Consider the following 12,506-nt stretch of genomic DNA (forward strand, 5'->3'; position numbering starts at 1 on the left):
CCGACTGTCTGGATTTTTGAAACCGTAAGGATGTTTGTTGACGGCTTTACGACCCTGGCGGTCTGCATTCGCACATCACGCAAGCACCGTGGGCATTTCTGTCATTCAAGCAGACAGAGTAGTCGCCGTACGCCGACGGCGATTTGATGGTGATGTTAAGTCTTCTGTCAGACGTGCGAATCGGCGGCGCCTAACTGAGCCTTGTCGCGACTCGCAAAATGCTTTAAGTCTCGTCAAATTTATTTGGCCTTATTTTCGTAACAAGTAACTTACAAGAACGATAGCAGACTTAAAATATATCAGAAACGGGTACAAATACACTTTCTTTGGCAAAAGAGAGCAATTCAAATTAAACTACTGTATATATAAACTAATAACAGTCACAAGTAATAATGATAGTAATGTATAGTGATACTAATAGTAGTAATGTAGTAGTATAGTAAAGAATACCATGGTCATACATTTTTGATACACACATCGTCAGCACCACCACCCGGAAGTCCAATCCTCCGCATCCACAACAATCACGTCCCTCTTTTCGACAACCTGGTCATCAAGTCAAATGTCCTCGTCCATCTCAGATGGTTTGATCAATCCGCCAACCTTAAGCGCCCGCTCGCGCTCGGCCTTTTGCTTGGCAAGCATCTCAGACTCGCGTTCGTCCGCATACAAGTAGTCAGTCGAGTCGCCGCCATATTCCCTAATCTGTACCAAAAAGTCGCGGAGATTGAGCTTGAATTTGTTCTGGTTGTCCGTAAGCTTGAACAAGCCCGTGACGAAATTGTCCACCTGTGCACGCTGTAGATGCGGGAACGCGTTCATGAGCATGTTGGCGGAGTATTCTCGCAAGAAATCTGCGTTCGATGTGCCGGCTGGCGCCTCGTCGGGTTTATACAATGGCGCGGAAATCTTGTTTGACCCCACGAGCTCAAACATACGCGCGAGCAGGAATGCCTGGAGCTTAAATCCCGCCTTGTGATCGGCGTCCGTAAGCACGAAGAATACGTCTTTGAGAATATGGATGAAGAAACTTTGGTAGAATGCGTCCGCAATCTGTTGGTCACTTTCGGAGATGTTGTTGATGACTTCGACGCAGATATTGAGACCCGCGGCCTCGACGTCGCGGTTGTCGTGCTTGCTGGCCCACAGACAAGCGTCAACGACGAAGCCGAACACTGGACCCGGGAGCTTGAGCAGTGCTGGAAAACAGTGGACGTTAATAGCTCGAAGTAGCTTGAAAAATTCGACTCTGTGCTCAGGGTACTCTGTAAAATCCTTGTTGATCATTGAGAGCGTGCACTCGAACACGTTTTCCAGGATAAGGACGACCTTGTCTGTAATCAAACCTTCTAACCGAGTCACAATAGTAGTCATGCAGTTCAAAACTTCAGCATCTCGAGCATCGGGCAAGTTTCTGTTGTAATCGCCCAAAACGGCCTCCAAAAGCGGTGGAATCATAGTATTGTTAACTGTATCTAGATCTTCAGCTTTGCTCATATACGTCTCAATAAGTTTTAGAATCTCCTTTTTAACCGTCCGCAGGCCCCGCACCCTCGGTGTCTTAGTCGCAATGGTTCCCTGAACTGCGATTGACTCAGAAATCATTTCGCTGACAGCCTTGTATAATCCCAGCATATCCAGGTAATTACGGACGAGCTGCGGGTAGAAACAAGCGCCCATTGATGTGCATGCCGCGACATTGGTCTTCATGATGTTGGCGATGATCTTGATTGTATTAGTGTCAGAAAGGATCTCCGCGTTCTGCGCAGCCTGCTGAATAATCGCATCCCACTACCATCGTCAGCAAGTTTATATATTGTACCAGCGGATCGGAACTACTCACAGCACTGTTAGGCATGGCCATTAACTCGCTAATTAGTCTCTCCTGAATATTCTTCGCCGGTTGCGCAGAAATCATATATCCACAAGCCTCATAAAATGTGTGCACCTGCTGCGGCTGCAAATCAGATGTAATCTTATCCAACGTCCTCACAATCTCATCAATAAAAGGTTCCGTCTCATTAGCCTGCTGCGCAACGAAATGTCGCTTGCACTTTTGGGCAATCTTGATAAACGTATCGCACGCCATGTCTTGCACACCTTCGTGCGTCTCGTGCATAAACTCAAATAGCTTGTTGACGACCGTCTTCAAGAATTTCCAGTGTGCTTTCAAAAATCTGGGGTACTGGCCGACAATGTACATAATATTAGAGGCAACGACGGCCTTGTTGTCTTTGCCACGCTTCATTTCCGTAAGACCAAGCAAATCCTTGATTACCATGACCAAAAACCGCTTTTCCATTTCCTCGTCTATATAATATTAGTAATTCCAGCCGAACTTGAAACTAGAAGACCATACTCATTGCGCCCGAAATCGAGCCAATAGCCCAACACAATGTGTTTAGATTATTCCACGACCATTCGCTGCCATCAATCTGTCTCGCCAATTTATTCGTCATGATGATCTCCGTGTCAACGACATCCAAATGCGTCAGATAGACCAGCACCTCACGCATGCTCTTGTACAATGTAATCGTATCGCTCTCCTTCACAAACTCCCTCACAATCTCACCCTCGTCGTTCTCAACAATAAGGACTTCTTCTGGCCGCACCATCTTCTCGATCATAACTAACCGCAGATTGGACAGGACTTGCCCGTACATGTGCTTCCGTAACGGGTAGTTTGCGAGCACATCCGGGTGTGCCGCACCGCCGTTTGCAAATGCGCCGGCAGGGGAGGCGAAGTTGAGTTGCATGAGGGGGTTCATTTCGGCAAGCGGAAGTTGCTGGACTTCTTCATAGAGCTCGAGCACAAGACGAGACCAGTAATCGAGACATCCTTTGAAAACTTCGCGTTCGTCGATTTGGGAGATCTTGATCAGGAACAGATGAGAATTGACGAGAATATCCTTGTTTTCCTGCGCTTCAATAAGCTAGAAATTTGGTTAGTGGGCGATATTACATATTTAAGTCTAGCAACCGTACTTTTAGGTGATGAGAGAGGAATGTGGTGAGGAAAATTGCAAGGTTTTGGATGAATTCTTGCTCACGGGTGCCGACTGAGTCGTAAGACTGTCGGAAATCTTGAAATGCATTAGTACTGAATTAATCCACAGCCGTCGGCGACTCACCTGTCGTTAATGGAATGATCTCATTGACGGTTTCCATGGTTCTCAAAAACAAGCTCAAAAACTGGTTATCGTATTGCGGCGAAGCAAGCGAAGCAATCTCCGTAAGACACTTCAGAGTCAAATTTCTAAACTCCGGCGGGGACAGAAATCGCGTGAGGAGCAACTCGATTATTCCAGTCTCGAATATATACCCGTATGGGATCCAGTTAAGATACCTCAACAAGGACTGTAGCGTCGCGATGATCAGCGACGGTCGATTTGCTTTTTCAAGAACCTCGTAGCACAGGTTGTGGATTTCCGAGAATTCCGTACACATTTGCTGCTTTAAATTTCGGGCCTTCGCCTGTGTCATATGCTCGGCTGAAAAATCAAAAACTTCTTCGGAGAGAAGTTTGAGAATGCTCATGTTGTTCTCACACACGTTGAGCGAACTCCTACTCGATTGCACGATCTCGGGAATGAACGTCGGCCAGTTCTGCGGCCATTCTTGCTTAAGGATCTACCCAACTCCCGTCAGTTTGAAACAATTTAGGCTCATTTCAGAATGTAAGAAAGTACCTCGACTAGAGTCAAGTTGCATTTGTTGATCAGCGACTTTTGGCTCCGAAACTTGGCTTCGTCACTCGACATTGTAATGCACATCGTCACCACAAAATTTCGGATTCCTACCAAACCGACCATCGTTAGTATCCATTTATCCACTAGAAAATTGCAACCCATCCGTCATATGATAATTTGCTAGCCTATGGTGGGAATAATGACACATACCCTGTTGTTGATCAACCGGTAGTGCCTTCCATCTCGTCTTGATAAGCTTGTCGAGAATCGATAACGCGATATCTAGACGAAAGATACACAGCATTAGACTCTCCCTTTCACGATATATGCATCTCCAACGACCGTAATTCGTCGTCGAAGCGGAATCAGAAACGAACTTACATTTGGTCTGCGGGTTATTCGACTTCTGCAAGATCTGATCCACACGTGTCCACGCATCAGGATGTTCTTGGAACTGCAATTACAAAACACACCAAGTCAGCCTCCGTCCTTGCCTTGCCCGATCTATATAACACAAAATTATAGGAAGATGGTCAAATTACCTGTGTCAAGACTTGTTGTGCTGCTTTTTGCTGTAGCGGATCAAAACGTTAGCCGAAATTTCGAAAACACAGCGATCGCAGCGCCCTGCGGACTCTCTAATAATTCGCGAATCACGCGTCTATTTGCGCGGGGCTGGAAAGATTTGGCGATGGGCGCGGGGATGGGGGGGATTGGCATACCTGATCCGAAGGGCCCTTGTAGAAAGCATCGACGACTTTGTCGAGCAAGTCGACGTCGACTGGGAGGTCGAAATTGAGGATCGCCTCCATGTGATCTCGGCGTCGGAAGCTTGCGGACTAAACCACCCGAGATTGTTTGTCTAGAGGTGTTGTGTTGGTATGTTGTGCAAGAGTCGCGAAGGGAGTTATGTGGTGGACAAACTTAGCGACGAACTTTGGCAGTTGGGAAATTGGAATGGTGATGGCCGAATGCGTGAGGCGGAGGGCTGGAATCGGTACCCGACTTCGAGAAGTTCCAGTCGTTCATCTGAGTCGGAAAGCTAAGCTTAAGTACTAAAATAGCAATTATAAATTCTACTAATCTACTTTAATTATATGGAGTGAAAATCACTTGATCCACTATGACACAATCCGCTATCAAGTCTTGGAACCAAATAGGCTAACGTTCTGCTAGGTCCTATTATACAGACGGTCAACAACTACGATTTGACCCTATTTGGGATCATTCTTCAGTGTTCTCCTGGACTAGATAAGGTGCTTGACCCCTCATACCTTTTGCCCAACAGTATAAGTTCCATCAATTCGGACGGAAATATAGTGCGGTTACTAGCTATTATTTTTCGAAATCGTGCTTCCTCAATGCCTACAACTCGGACAATTATTTAAAGGACAAATCGTTAAGCATATGAAGTCCAAGCATTCACGCGCAGAAAGAATCCAGGTCGTCACGGGGTTAAGCTCCGGTCAAGCAATCACCGTGTCCTAACCGTGTCCTAGGGTTATGGCATGTTTGCCATTTCGACGCTCCCGGCGTCCCGTCATGAATCAATCCAATTTGCAAATATCAATATATACACGTACAACTAATCACCAATCGTACAAGCATATTCAAAGCAAAATAAGCAAAAAAATAACCAAAGGGCCCATATGCAACGCGAGAAAACTAGAATACAGATGCAACAACCAATATGAACGTCTATCCCCCCAATCCACTTCTTTTCAAATATGCAGTCAATATACATTGTTTTATTCTATCCAACTGGTGCTTCCAAGTGGAATTCCGTAACCAATTTAGAGCTTGCAAATTGAGCTCATCTACCCCAGATCAACAACGCGAATAATCGCATCTACAATCATTTGCTTACTCCCTCATACTCCACTGCGGTCGCAAATTATCTTCAACGCCTTCCCTGCCGACTGGAACTAACTCCTGAGGTAGCCGCTGACTAAGCCTGTTGCCGACCGTATGCTGGCCATATCCATACTGATACATATTGTCGGCATCATAGCTGGGAGCGACTATACCACTCGGCGCGTACTTCTTTGGAGGTAGAAACTCCAGGCCAGAGTATGAGGCCGAGTTGCGGAGCAAGTATGGAGTCGGCAGCGACCGGAGCTGCACCCCTGTCCATGGCTGCTGTGGATTAGTCGGGCTACCGCCTGGTGACCCGACGCTACTGCCGGACGGTCCTGGCCTTGGGCGACGGGGAGGAGCGAATGACGTGGGGGAACCCAAGATCTTTTCTTCTCCGAGCTGGTAAGGCGTCGGCAGCGGCGACAATGGTTGGAGCGGTGGCAATTGTCTTGGTTGCATGCGTTGCGACATTGGCTGGGGCAGCTGCATATATTGCTGGTGTTGTGGCTGATATGGGGGCGTATAGTAGCCGTTGCTGGATGCAGGATATGGCTGGCGTCCACTTCGATGTTGTACCCAGTCTTCGGATGGCCTGTCAGACTGAGACGACATCGAACTCGGGACTTCAGTCAGAAACTTCCCGTTCAACTCCATTCGACGTCGCGGCATCGGATTCAATGCACGAGCGGCAGAGGAATGGGGGGACGAATTGATGCCTGATCTTGGTCCCATGCGTGATGCTGGGACGCGGCCCGTACTGTCGTATGCAACGGCGGAATCGTCCTGTATTTGAGTTGGCAGCGCAGGCCCGTGCCTGTCAGGCATAGCTCCGTCGAAATAAACCCTATAGAACGAACGCTGGCGATTAACACGCTCTTCAGCGTCGGCGGGCGATGAGAACGAGCGCTGGCGTAGTAACGCATTGTCACGTTGCAATGTACTGTCCTGTGGAACAGCATGATTGGCTGTTTCTGCTTCTGTTGGGGCAATTGCCTCCGTCGACGTCACAGAGACCTGATGCGCCGGTGGCTCTGGTGCTTCCTGGTGCTTTTCCACACCGTCGCTCTCATCGCTGTCAGAGTCAGACGGATCACTGTAGTACGAAACTCTATCTTCCGGAGGTAATTTGCTCACGCGGATTGGGACTGGTGGTGCGGTACTACGATGCCGCTGTGAATGCCGATGGACAGAATCAGAACGTGTCGGAAAAGGCGACGGTGGGGCACTGTGGATTGACTCAGGTGGGGAAAGCGACTTGCCGGGAGGAGAGGACGACAGGTCCGATGCCGAAGGGTCATCCTGTGCAAGCTCATGAAATCCGTTGTAAACTCCGCTAACAATGGGGTCCGAAAACGAATCATCGGACGACGACGCGCTGGCCAGGACAGATTGGGGCTTCGACACTTCCTGCAGTTCAAAACATTCTTCAACGGTGCTTGGCTGTTTTGTGCGTTTGACTGGCAGTTTTGGCATGTTTCGAGTTGAGTGGACGTCAATTGTCGACGCCGTCATTGTGCTCAGAGTGCTAGGCGCTTTAATGGAAGCGTTGTCGCCCTTGAACTGGTTTCTGAAGTCGTAAGGCGAATCCCGCTGGTAGAAACTGCTGTTTCGTAGCTTGGCGGACTCAGGAGCACGCGGCAGAGCAGGGTAGCTGTGATTTCCATGCACAACAAGCCTAGAAACTTCCTGCGCAACAACGTCATAGGGACTGTTGAGCGAGATGCGGGATTGACTAAAGTCATCGGTCATCGGGAGGAGATAGTCACTGCCGTAGTTCTTTTCGCGACCGCCCTTGAGGCGAGTACCAGGAGGAGCCAGGTCGAAGTCGTCCTGAGTTAGATCTATCTGGGCGGCGACAAGGTCTTCTTTTTTCAGGCGACGGACATGGCGACGATGCAGGAAAAATAAGACGATAATAGCAAGGGATAAAGGAATGCTTACGGGTGTGTTAGCAGGAACTTCATAACCAAAACATTGACAAAACATACGCGACGCCGAGAGCAATTGGAAGAGCCTGCGAACCAACCGGCTTCTCGCAGAAGCTGGACTTGTCATTAGATGAGCAGCTGCGTTCCGCAACTGAGGCCGATGAAGTGGAAGTGGAGGAAGCGGAGGCAATGGAGGTGGCCCGACGAAGAAGGAAATTTCCCTCCACCGGGTGGCTAGAGGCTAGCATCTTGACGCGTCGAGTGCGCGATCGCTTGCGGACGAAGGGCTGGCGAGGGTGAAGCAGAAGCGAGCGAAGGAGCGGGTAGGAGAACTTGGGGACTCGTAGCTGGTTCGTCGCGGTCTAACCACAAGGCACGAGCGTCACGAACCGCGAACAAAAACAAACTTTGAAACCCGTACCCTGGAAACTTTCGCGCTAGAAACGCGAATCTTGTTGACGCGATCTTTGCCAGTAAGAAAAGAGACGATAATTGTGATTAGGCAGTGCTTCTGCAGAGATCGCTGCCTATTCTCATAACTCCGTGAGAACAGCGCACTGTGATATCATTATTGATATTTACAGAGACAGGGGCGAAGGTGAAGAATCGGAAAAGGGGGCTCCAGCTGCTGTGGGCACGGATCAATGCAGAAATAAATGCCCGATGATGACTCCACGCGTCGACGCGCTGAGTCTACGTCGGAACTTTTTCTGTGTTCAGCGCCATCCGCCTCCCAAGGACTATTTGAAAAGTGTAGATACGCTAAGCCTCCGGGGGAACTGGTGCATTCCAACTGCACTTTATTGAAATGAAGCAAAAAGTATAACATACAGCCAAGTCGAACCGTGCCACCCGATCCCCCTGAGTTTAACCGTGATTGGTTACTCGCCATTTGGCAAGTCTGCATTCCTCCGCGAAAGCAAGATAGTTAACATGAAATAGTGGACTTAGAAATTTCTTTCGGCTCCGCAGATCAAGAATTATTGCTTGTCGTTGTCGTACCCAAAGTACCGACGGCGAATTATAGAAGCGTAAGCATCATCCGACCTGGCCATCGCAGCCCATTCAAAATGTTGCTACAGTACCTTAAAAATCTGACGACTTTCGCATACACGATTCCATACGGCAACGGCTACTGCTGAAGACAGTGGACTGTGCAGGTCTTGTGGCCGCTAGCTGCAACGGCCCCTTGATCAAGTTCAGGTTAATTAAAATAGAACATCGACATTATACGCACTAGCCGATGTATGGAATTCGGCGCACAATCTATGCTACCAGTCAAACCCGTTAAGCCCGCGCACGTTTACAGCTAATTGATATCAGCTTAGCGACGTTATCGCTTATGAGAAAGTCATTGGTGCGACACGAATTTTACAAAAGGAAGGAGAGGAGGTCATCGGACTCGCAGCAAAAAATTGGCTTCGGGGTTCTCATGAACATGTCTCGACTCCAACGACCCTGAGCCTGTCCTGAGAACATATGCCTTTGGCGATGCATCGATATTTGGCGGTCGACAGCTTTAGCGGTATTAGCTGACGGTTTTATCACGCTGCTGACCCCTCGGCACGGCGACTCAAGTTTCTGGTCCAACCTCTGTGCTAAAACATCCAATATCGTATAACGCTAACGTGATTCGTCACACCTAATTGATATTGATCTGAGTTCTTATGATCGGCATTCGTATGTAAACTATCACGCAGTTATAATACCGGGTTACGACGGCGAGTTGCACTTCACGGATATCGACTAAAAATTAATTATCATTAAGCAGCCAAGGCGACATGTAGCTACAAACACCTTACTCTGGCGATGTTACGGTTTCTATATGCCACGGAAGTGGTCGCGTCTACAACCTTAAAAGCACAATTTCGTGTCCAATTGTGTGTGCAACTGTCAATCTGACTTTGCGCTCTCCCGGATTTCGCCAACCGTCTTACGCGGCTCCTGCGGCCCTGCTGCGGCCGTGAGTAGAACTACTCGTCATCCATCGACATCGTCGTCGTCATCAATATCTCGACTTTGTCATTTATTGGGTTGTTTCGGGGAATATATTCACTTTTCTGTGCATAGATACGCAACATCTGTGAGAGTACGTTTGATACATCAATCCAAAGTTACTTCGCATCTCCCCGTACTGGGATCAACTCGCCGATCGAGACAGCATATACTTGCACTCAATGTCCTCCACCAACGAGCGCCTCCAGGAAGTTCCACCAGACCCAATGCCAGAGTACACAAGCCTCCCCGAGGGCGGCCATAGGACGATCGAGGACAAAGATTTGGTGTCGTCAGAACCATCACCCACATCGATGTCGGCGTCGTCGAGCTCTGACCGTCCGAGGATGACGGATGTGCTGAATTCGTCGCCCGAAACGCCTGTCTCCCCGAAACTTGACCGGATGGCTTCTGCCACTAGTTTGGTCAAGGACTTTGCACTCCCACAGCCGGGGGCGATAGATACGAGCGAGCTGCGTGCGACGGAAGACGAGACGCCTCCACCTCCACAACCCCCCCGACCTCTTTCGCCATTTTCTCAAGCTCAGAAAACCCTTATAGAGGCTTTCCCCAACGTCGAGGAAACTGTCGTCAAAGCTGTGTTGATTGCAAGTGGGGGCCAGGTTCATCCTGCTTTCAACGCGTTATTGAGCATGTCAGATCCTGGATTCAAACCCGATCTGCCGGCTCGTCCAACTGGTAGGAAACAGCAGCACAGTCAAAGCGCGCAGTTAGAGGCAGACGCAGCATATGCACGTCGACTAGCCGCAGAATTAAACGGAGCATCGCAGCAGAAATCTTCCCGGCGACAACAGTCGCGGCAACAAGACGATGCCTCGTCGTACGAACGGAAGTCAGATCAGCGGTACAGACCGTCTCAGACCAGTGGATATGACGGCAGTGACTATTACCAAAATAGCGCTGACAAGAATTGGTCTTTCTTTGACGATGATTTACCTGTGATTAAGGATAACCTGGTCCAGGGATTTAATGAGACGAGAGCTAGAGTAAACGAATGGGTCGCGAACTTCAAGAAGAAATTGGATGGGGATGATAGCCCGTCAACGGATTACTATGCATCCGCGGGCTCGGAACGCGCATATTCTTCTACCGCGCGGCCGACGTCGTACAACTATCGAATTGGACGACAAAGTTCGTACGATAATGACCCAACCGAACTCGACGGTAACTTCTCGCATCTGAATTTGGTCGACAACACTTCAGGCAAGCCGCCACCAAAGCCTTCGCGACCGGCTGGGAACCCGGAATTGTACAAAACACGGTCACCAACCGATGCGACTTCGCGCCAGCCTATTTTGGAGGACGATGAGGACTTGTATACATCCTCGGCACCGCCGCTGCCTGCGCGGAGCAGCATGTCGACCAGATCGCCGACGTCTCCGAATAGAAATTCCGGCAAGTGGGAGCCCTTGAAGGCGGTTGAACCCACTCCGGACAAGGATCCGTTCTTTATTGGTGATAGCGACGACGAGGAGAAGACTGCGTCAGAGGAAACAAAAAAGCAAGTCCGCTTCGCAAATAGCTCGGATGATTTGAAGTAGATATTCGTCTGAGCAATAGATATTTAGTTTATTTATGATAATATTCGATGGTCACGGCTTGGAAATGGGTAATGTTTTGTTGTCGTTAATATAAGCATGCCAATTTCGTTAATATAAGCATGCCAATTACGATGTTATTTCCGTCGCACAGCAAGCGGAACAGTCCGTATTTGGATTCGTTTTGTCATTGCTCCATTATAACTAATACCATATATACACTTGTACAAAATTATAGACAAAACACCAGCTAAATTGTAATCATTTATTCGACATCAGGTTTCTTTACTGCATCCTGAACAGACACTGCCGCGTACTTGGGACCTGGAACTGGACCTATGGACATGGTTAGAAAATTCTTCGCAAGGTACTGGCAAACTAACCTTTCACTAGGACCAATCCGTATTCGGGGTATATCTTGACAACCTTCGAGTTCTGAAGAGTAACGTAGTCACCTCCCATACGACCAGCCATCCTAGAACTATTAGCATCGTACGCACCTAAAGTAATATGCAGTACTCACTTCTTTCCCTTCAAAACTCGTCCGGGATCCTGACTCTGACCAGTCGAACCCGCAGAACGGTGCGAGACCGAAACACCATGAGACGCAGGTAAACCCGAGAATCCGTGCCGTTTCATGACACCTGAAAATCCTTTACCTTTACTCCGCGCCCAGACATCCACAAACTGTCCCTCCTTGAAATGCTCGGCCGTGATCTCGTGCGCAATGGGTAACAACCCATTCTCATCCCTGACTCTAAACTCTGCGACAGTCTTCTTCGGCGCGACCCCGGCTTTGGAAAAATGCCCCAACATAGGCTTCGTAACGTTTTTGGCGTGCCGTGCACCGGCGCCGACTTGAACAGCAAAGTACCCGTGTTTGTCGAGCGTCTTGACGTACGTGACCTCGACCCGGTCAATTTGGAGAATCGTGACCGGGATTCGCACGCCGTTCTCGTCGAAAATCGACATCATGCCGCGTTTGAACGCGATAGTACCCGTTCGTTTCGGTAATTGTTTCCTCGACAGCGCGGCATGTGGTGAGTCGAATAGGACCGGCAGCGGGAGCTCGGACCGTTTGAAGCGCCGGTGGCCGGGGGCAGCCGGCGCTATTGGAATCGTAGTCGTGATGCTTGTGTGTACTTCAGTTGGTATTGTGACGACTGGTTCTTCGACTTGGCGTGTCGTGAACGACGAGATAAATTCGGACAGAGAAGGAATGTCGGGACGTGCAGACGTGCTCGTTGAGTACGAGGAACGAAACTCTGAACAGCCCGTCAAAATCCGTCGGAGCGCGGCAGATGATAGCAGCGCGCTCCGCTGAGTAGCCATAACTCTGCTGACTACCATCGTGTGCTTCGAGCAGTGTGTCGCAATTGGTGGCCAGCTGCAATTGACTGTGGAGTAGCCGAAACGAAAAATTGCCATTTCTCGGGGACCCTGCGATGGTGGTGTGGCGGTGTGGCGTATTTGTGGCT

The 12,506-nt window shown here is 49.1% G+C and overlaps 4 protein-coding genes across 4 annotated transcripts; 1 reads left to right on the forward strand and 3 right to left on the reverse strand.

The window, feature by feature from the left end:
- Positions 1-84: 84 nt before the first annotated feature.
- POJ06DRAFT_24626 (CRM1 C terminal-domain-containing protein) lies at positions 85-4,587 on the reverse strand. The gene is made up of 10 exons (XM_056186765.1): positions 4,412-4,587; positions 4,232-4,261; positions 4,071-4,143; positions 3,900-3,971; positions 3,690-3,796; positions 3,132-3,630; positions 2,986-3,083; positions 2,360-2,933; positions 1,844-2,310; positions 85-1,791 (listed from the first exon to the last, which is right to left on the reverse strand). The coding sequence occupies exons 1-10, from the start codon at positions 4,499-4,501 to the stop codon at positions 559-561; spliced, it is 3,243 nt and encodes a 1,080-aa protein (XP_056041333.1). The 5' UTR covers positions 4,502-4,587; the 3' UTR covers positions 85-558.
- Positions 4,588-5,216: 629 nt separating this feature from the next.
- On the reverse strand, positions 5,217-7,827 carry POJ06DRAFT_277923 (uncharacterized protein). The gene is made up of 2 exons (XM_056189730.1): positions 7,535-7,827; positions 5,217-7,482 (listed from the first exon to the last, which is right to left on the reverse strand). Exons 1-2 carry the CDS (start codon positions 7,720-7,722, stop codon positions 5,553-5,555), a joined length of 2,118 nt encoding a protein of 705 aa, XP_056041334.1. The 5' UTR covers positions 7,723-7,827; the 3' UTR covers positions 5,217-5,552.
- Positions 7,828-9,231: 1,404 nt separating this feature from the next.
- Positions 9,232-11,188, forward strand: POJ06DRAFT_24672 (uncharacterized protein). Its single transcript, XM_056186817.1, has one exon. The coding sequence runs from the start codon at positions 9,652-9,654 to the stop codon at positions 11,029-11,031; it is 1,380 nt and encodes a 459-aa protein (XP_056041335.1). The 5' UTR covers positions 9,232-9,651; the 3' UTR covers positions 11,032-11,188.
- Positions 11,189-11,198: 10 nt separating this feature from the next.
- Positions 11,199-12,453, reverse strand: POJ06DRAFT_260399 (translation protein). Its single transcript, XM_056188483.1, has 3 exons — positions 11,552-12,453; positions 11,412-11,503; positions 11,199-11,364 (listed from the first exon to the last, which is right to left on the reverse strand). The coding sequence occupies exons 1-3, from the start codon at positions 12,376-12,378 to the stop codon at positions 11,294-11,296; spliced, it is 990 nt and encodes a 329-aa protein (XP_056041336.1). The 5' UTR covers positions 12,379-12,453; the 3' UTR covers positions 11,199-11,293.
- Between the last annotated feature and the right edge of the window lie 53 nt (positions 12,454-12,506).

The sequence above is a fragment of the Lipomyces tetrasporus genome, assembly GCF_029532465.1.
Source record: "Lipomyces tetrasporus strain NRRL Y-64009 chromosome Unknown POJ06scaffold_10, whole genome shotgun sequence".
NCBI lineage: Eukaryota > Fungi > Ascomycota > Lipomycetes > Lipomycetales > Lipomycetaceae > Lipomyces > Lipomyces tetrasporus.

Excerpts from the sequence above, each read along its gene's own strand:
- POJ06DRAFT_260399 (XM_056188483.1), bottom strand. The coding sequence starts at position 12,378 with ATGGTAGTCAGCAGAGTTATGGCTACTCAGCGGAGCGCGCTGCTATCA. Across the intron at positions 11,504-11,551 it reads CGAGTTTTGAAGGGAAAGAA|GATGGCTGGTCGTATGGGAG; the intron begins GTGAGTACTGCA and ends TAATAGTTCTAG. Across the intron at positions 11,365-11,411 it reads CGGATTGGTCCTAGTGAAAG|GTCCAGTTCCAGGTCCCAAG; the intron begins GTTAGTTTGCCA and ends CCATGTCCATAG.
- POJ06DRAFT_24672 (XM_056186817.1), top strand. The coding sequence starts at position 9,652 with ATGTCCTCCACCAACGAGCGCCTCCAGGAAGTTCCACCAGACCCAATG.
- POJ06DRAFT_24626 (XM_056186765.1), bottom strand. The coding sequence starts at position 4,501 with ATGGAGGCGATCCTCAATTTCGACCTCCCAGTCGACGTCGACTTGCTC. Across the intron at positions 3,631-3,689 it reads GCAACTTGACTCTAGTCGAG|ATCCTTAAGCAAGAATGGCC; the intron begins GTACTTTCTTAC and ends GGAGTTGGGTAG. Across the intron at positions 1,792-1,843 it reads TGGCCATGCCTAACAGTGCT|TGGGATGCGATTATTCAGCA; the intron begins GTGAGTAGTTCC and ends TGACGATGGTAG.
- POJ06DRAFT_277923 (XM_056189730.1), bottom strand. The coding sequence starts at position 7,722 with ATGCTAGCCTCTAGCCACCCGGTGGAGGGAAATTTCCTTCTTCGTCGG. Across the intron at positions 7,483-7,534 it reads CCAATTGCTCTCGGCGTCGC|CATTCCTTTATCCCTTGCTA; the intron begins GTATGTTTTGTC and ends CACACCCGTAAG.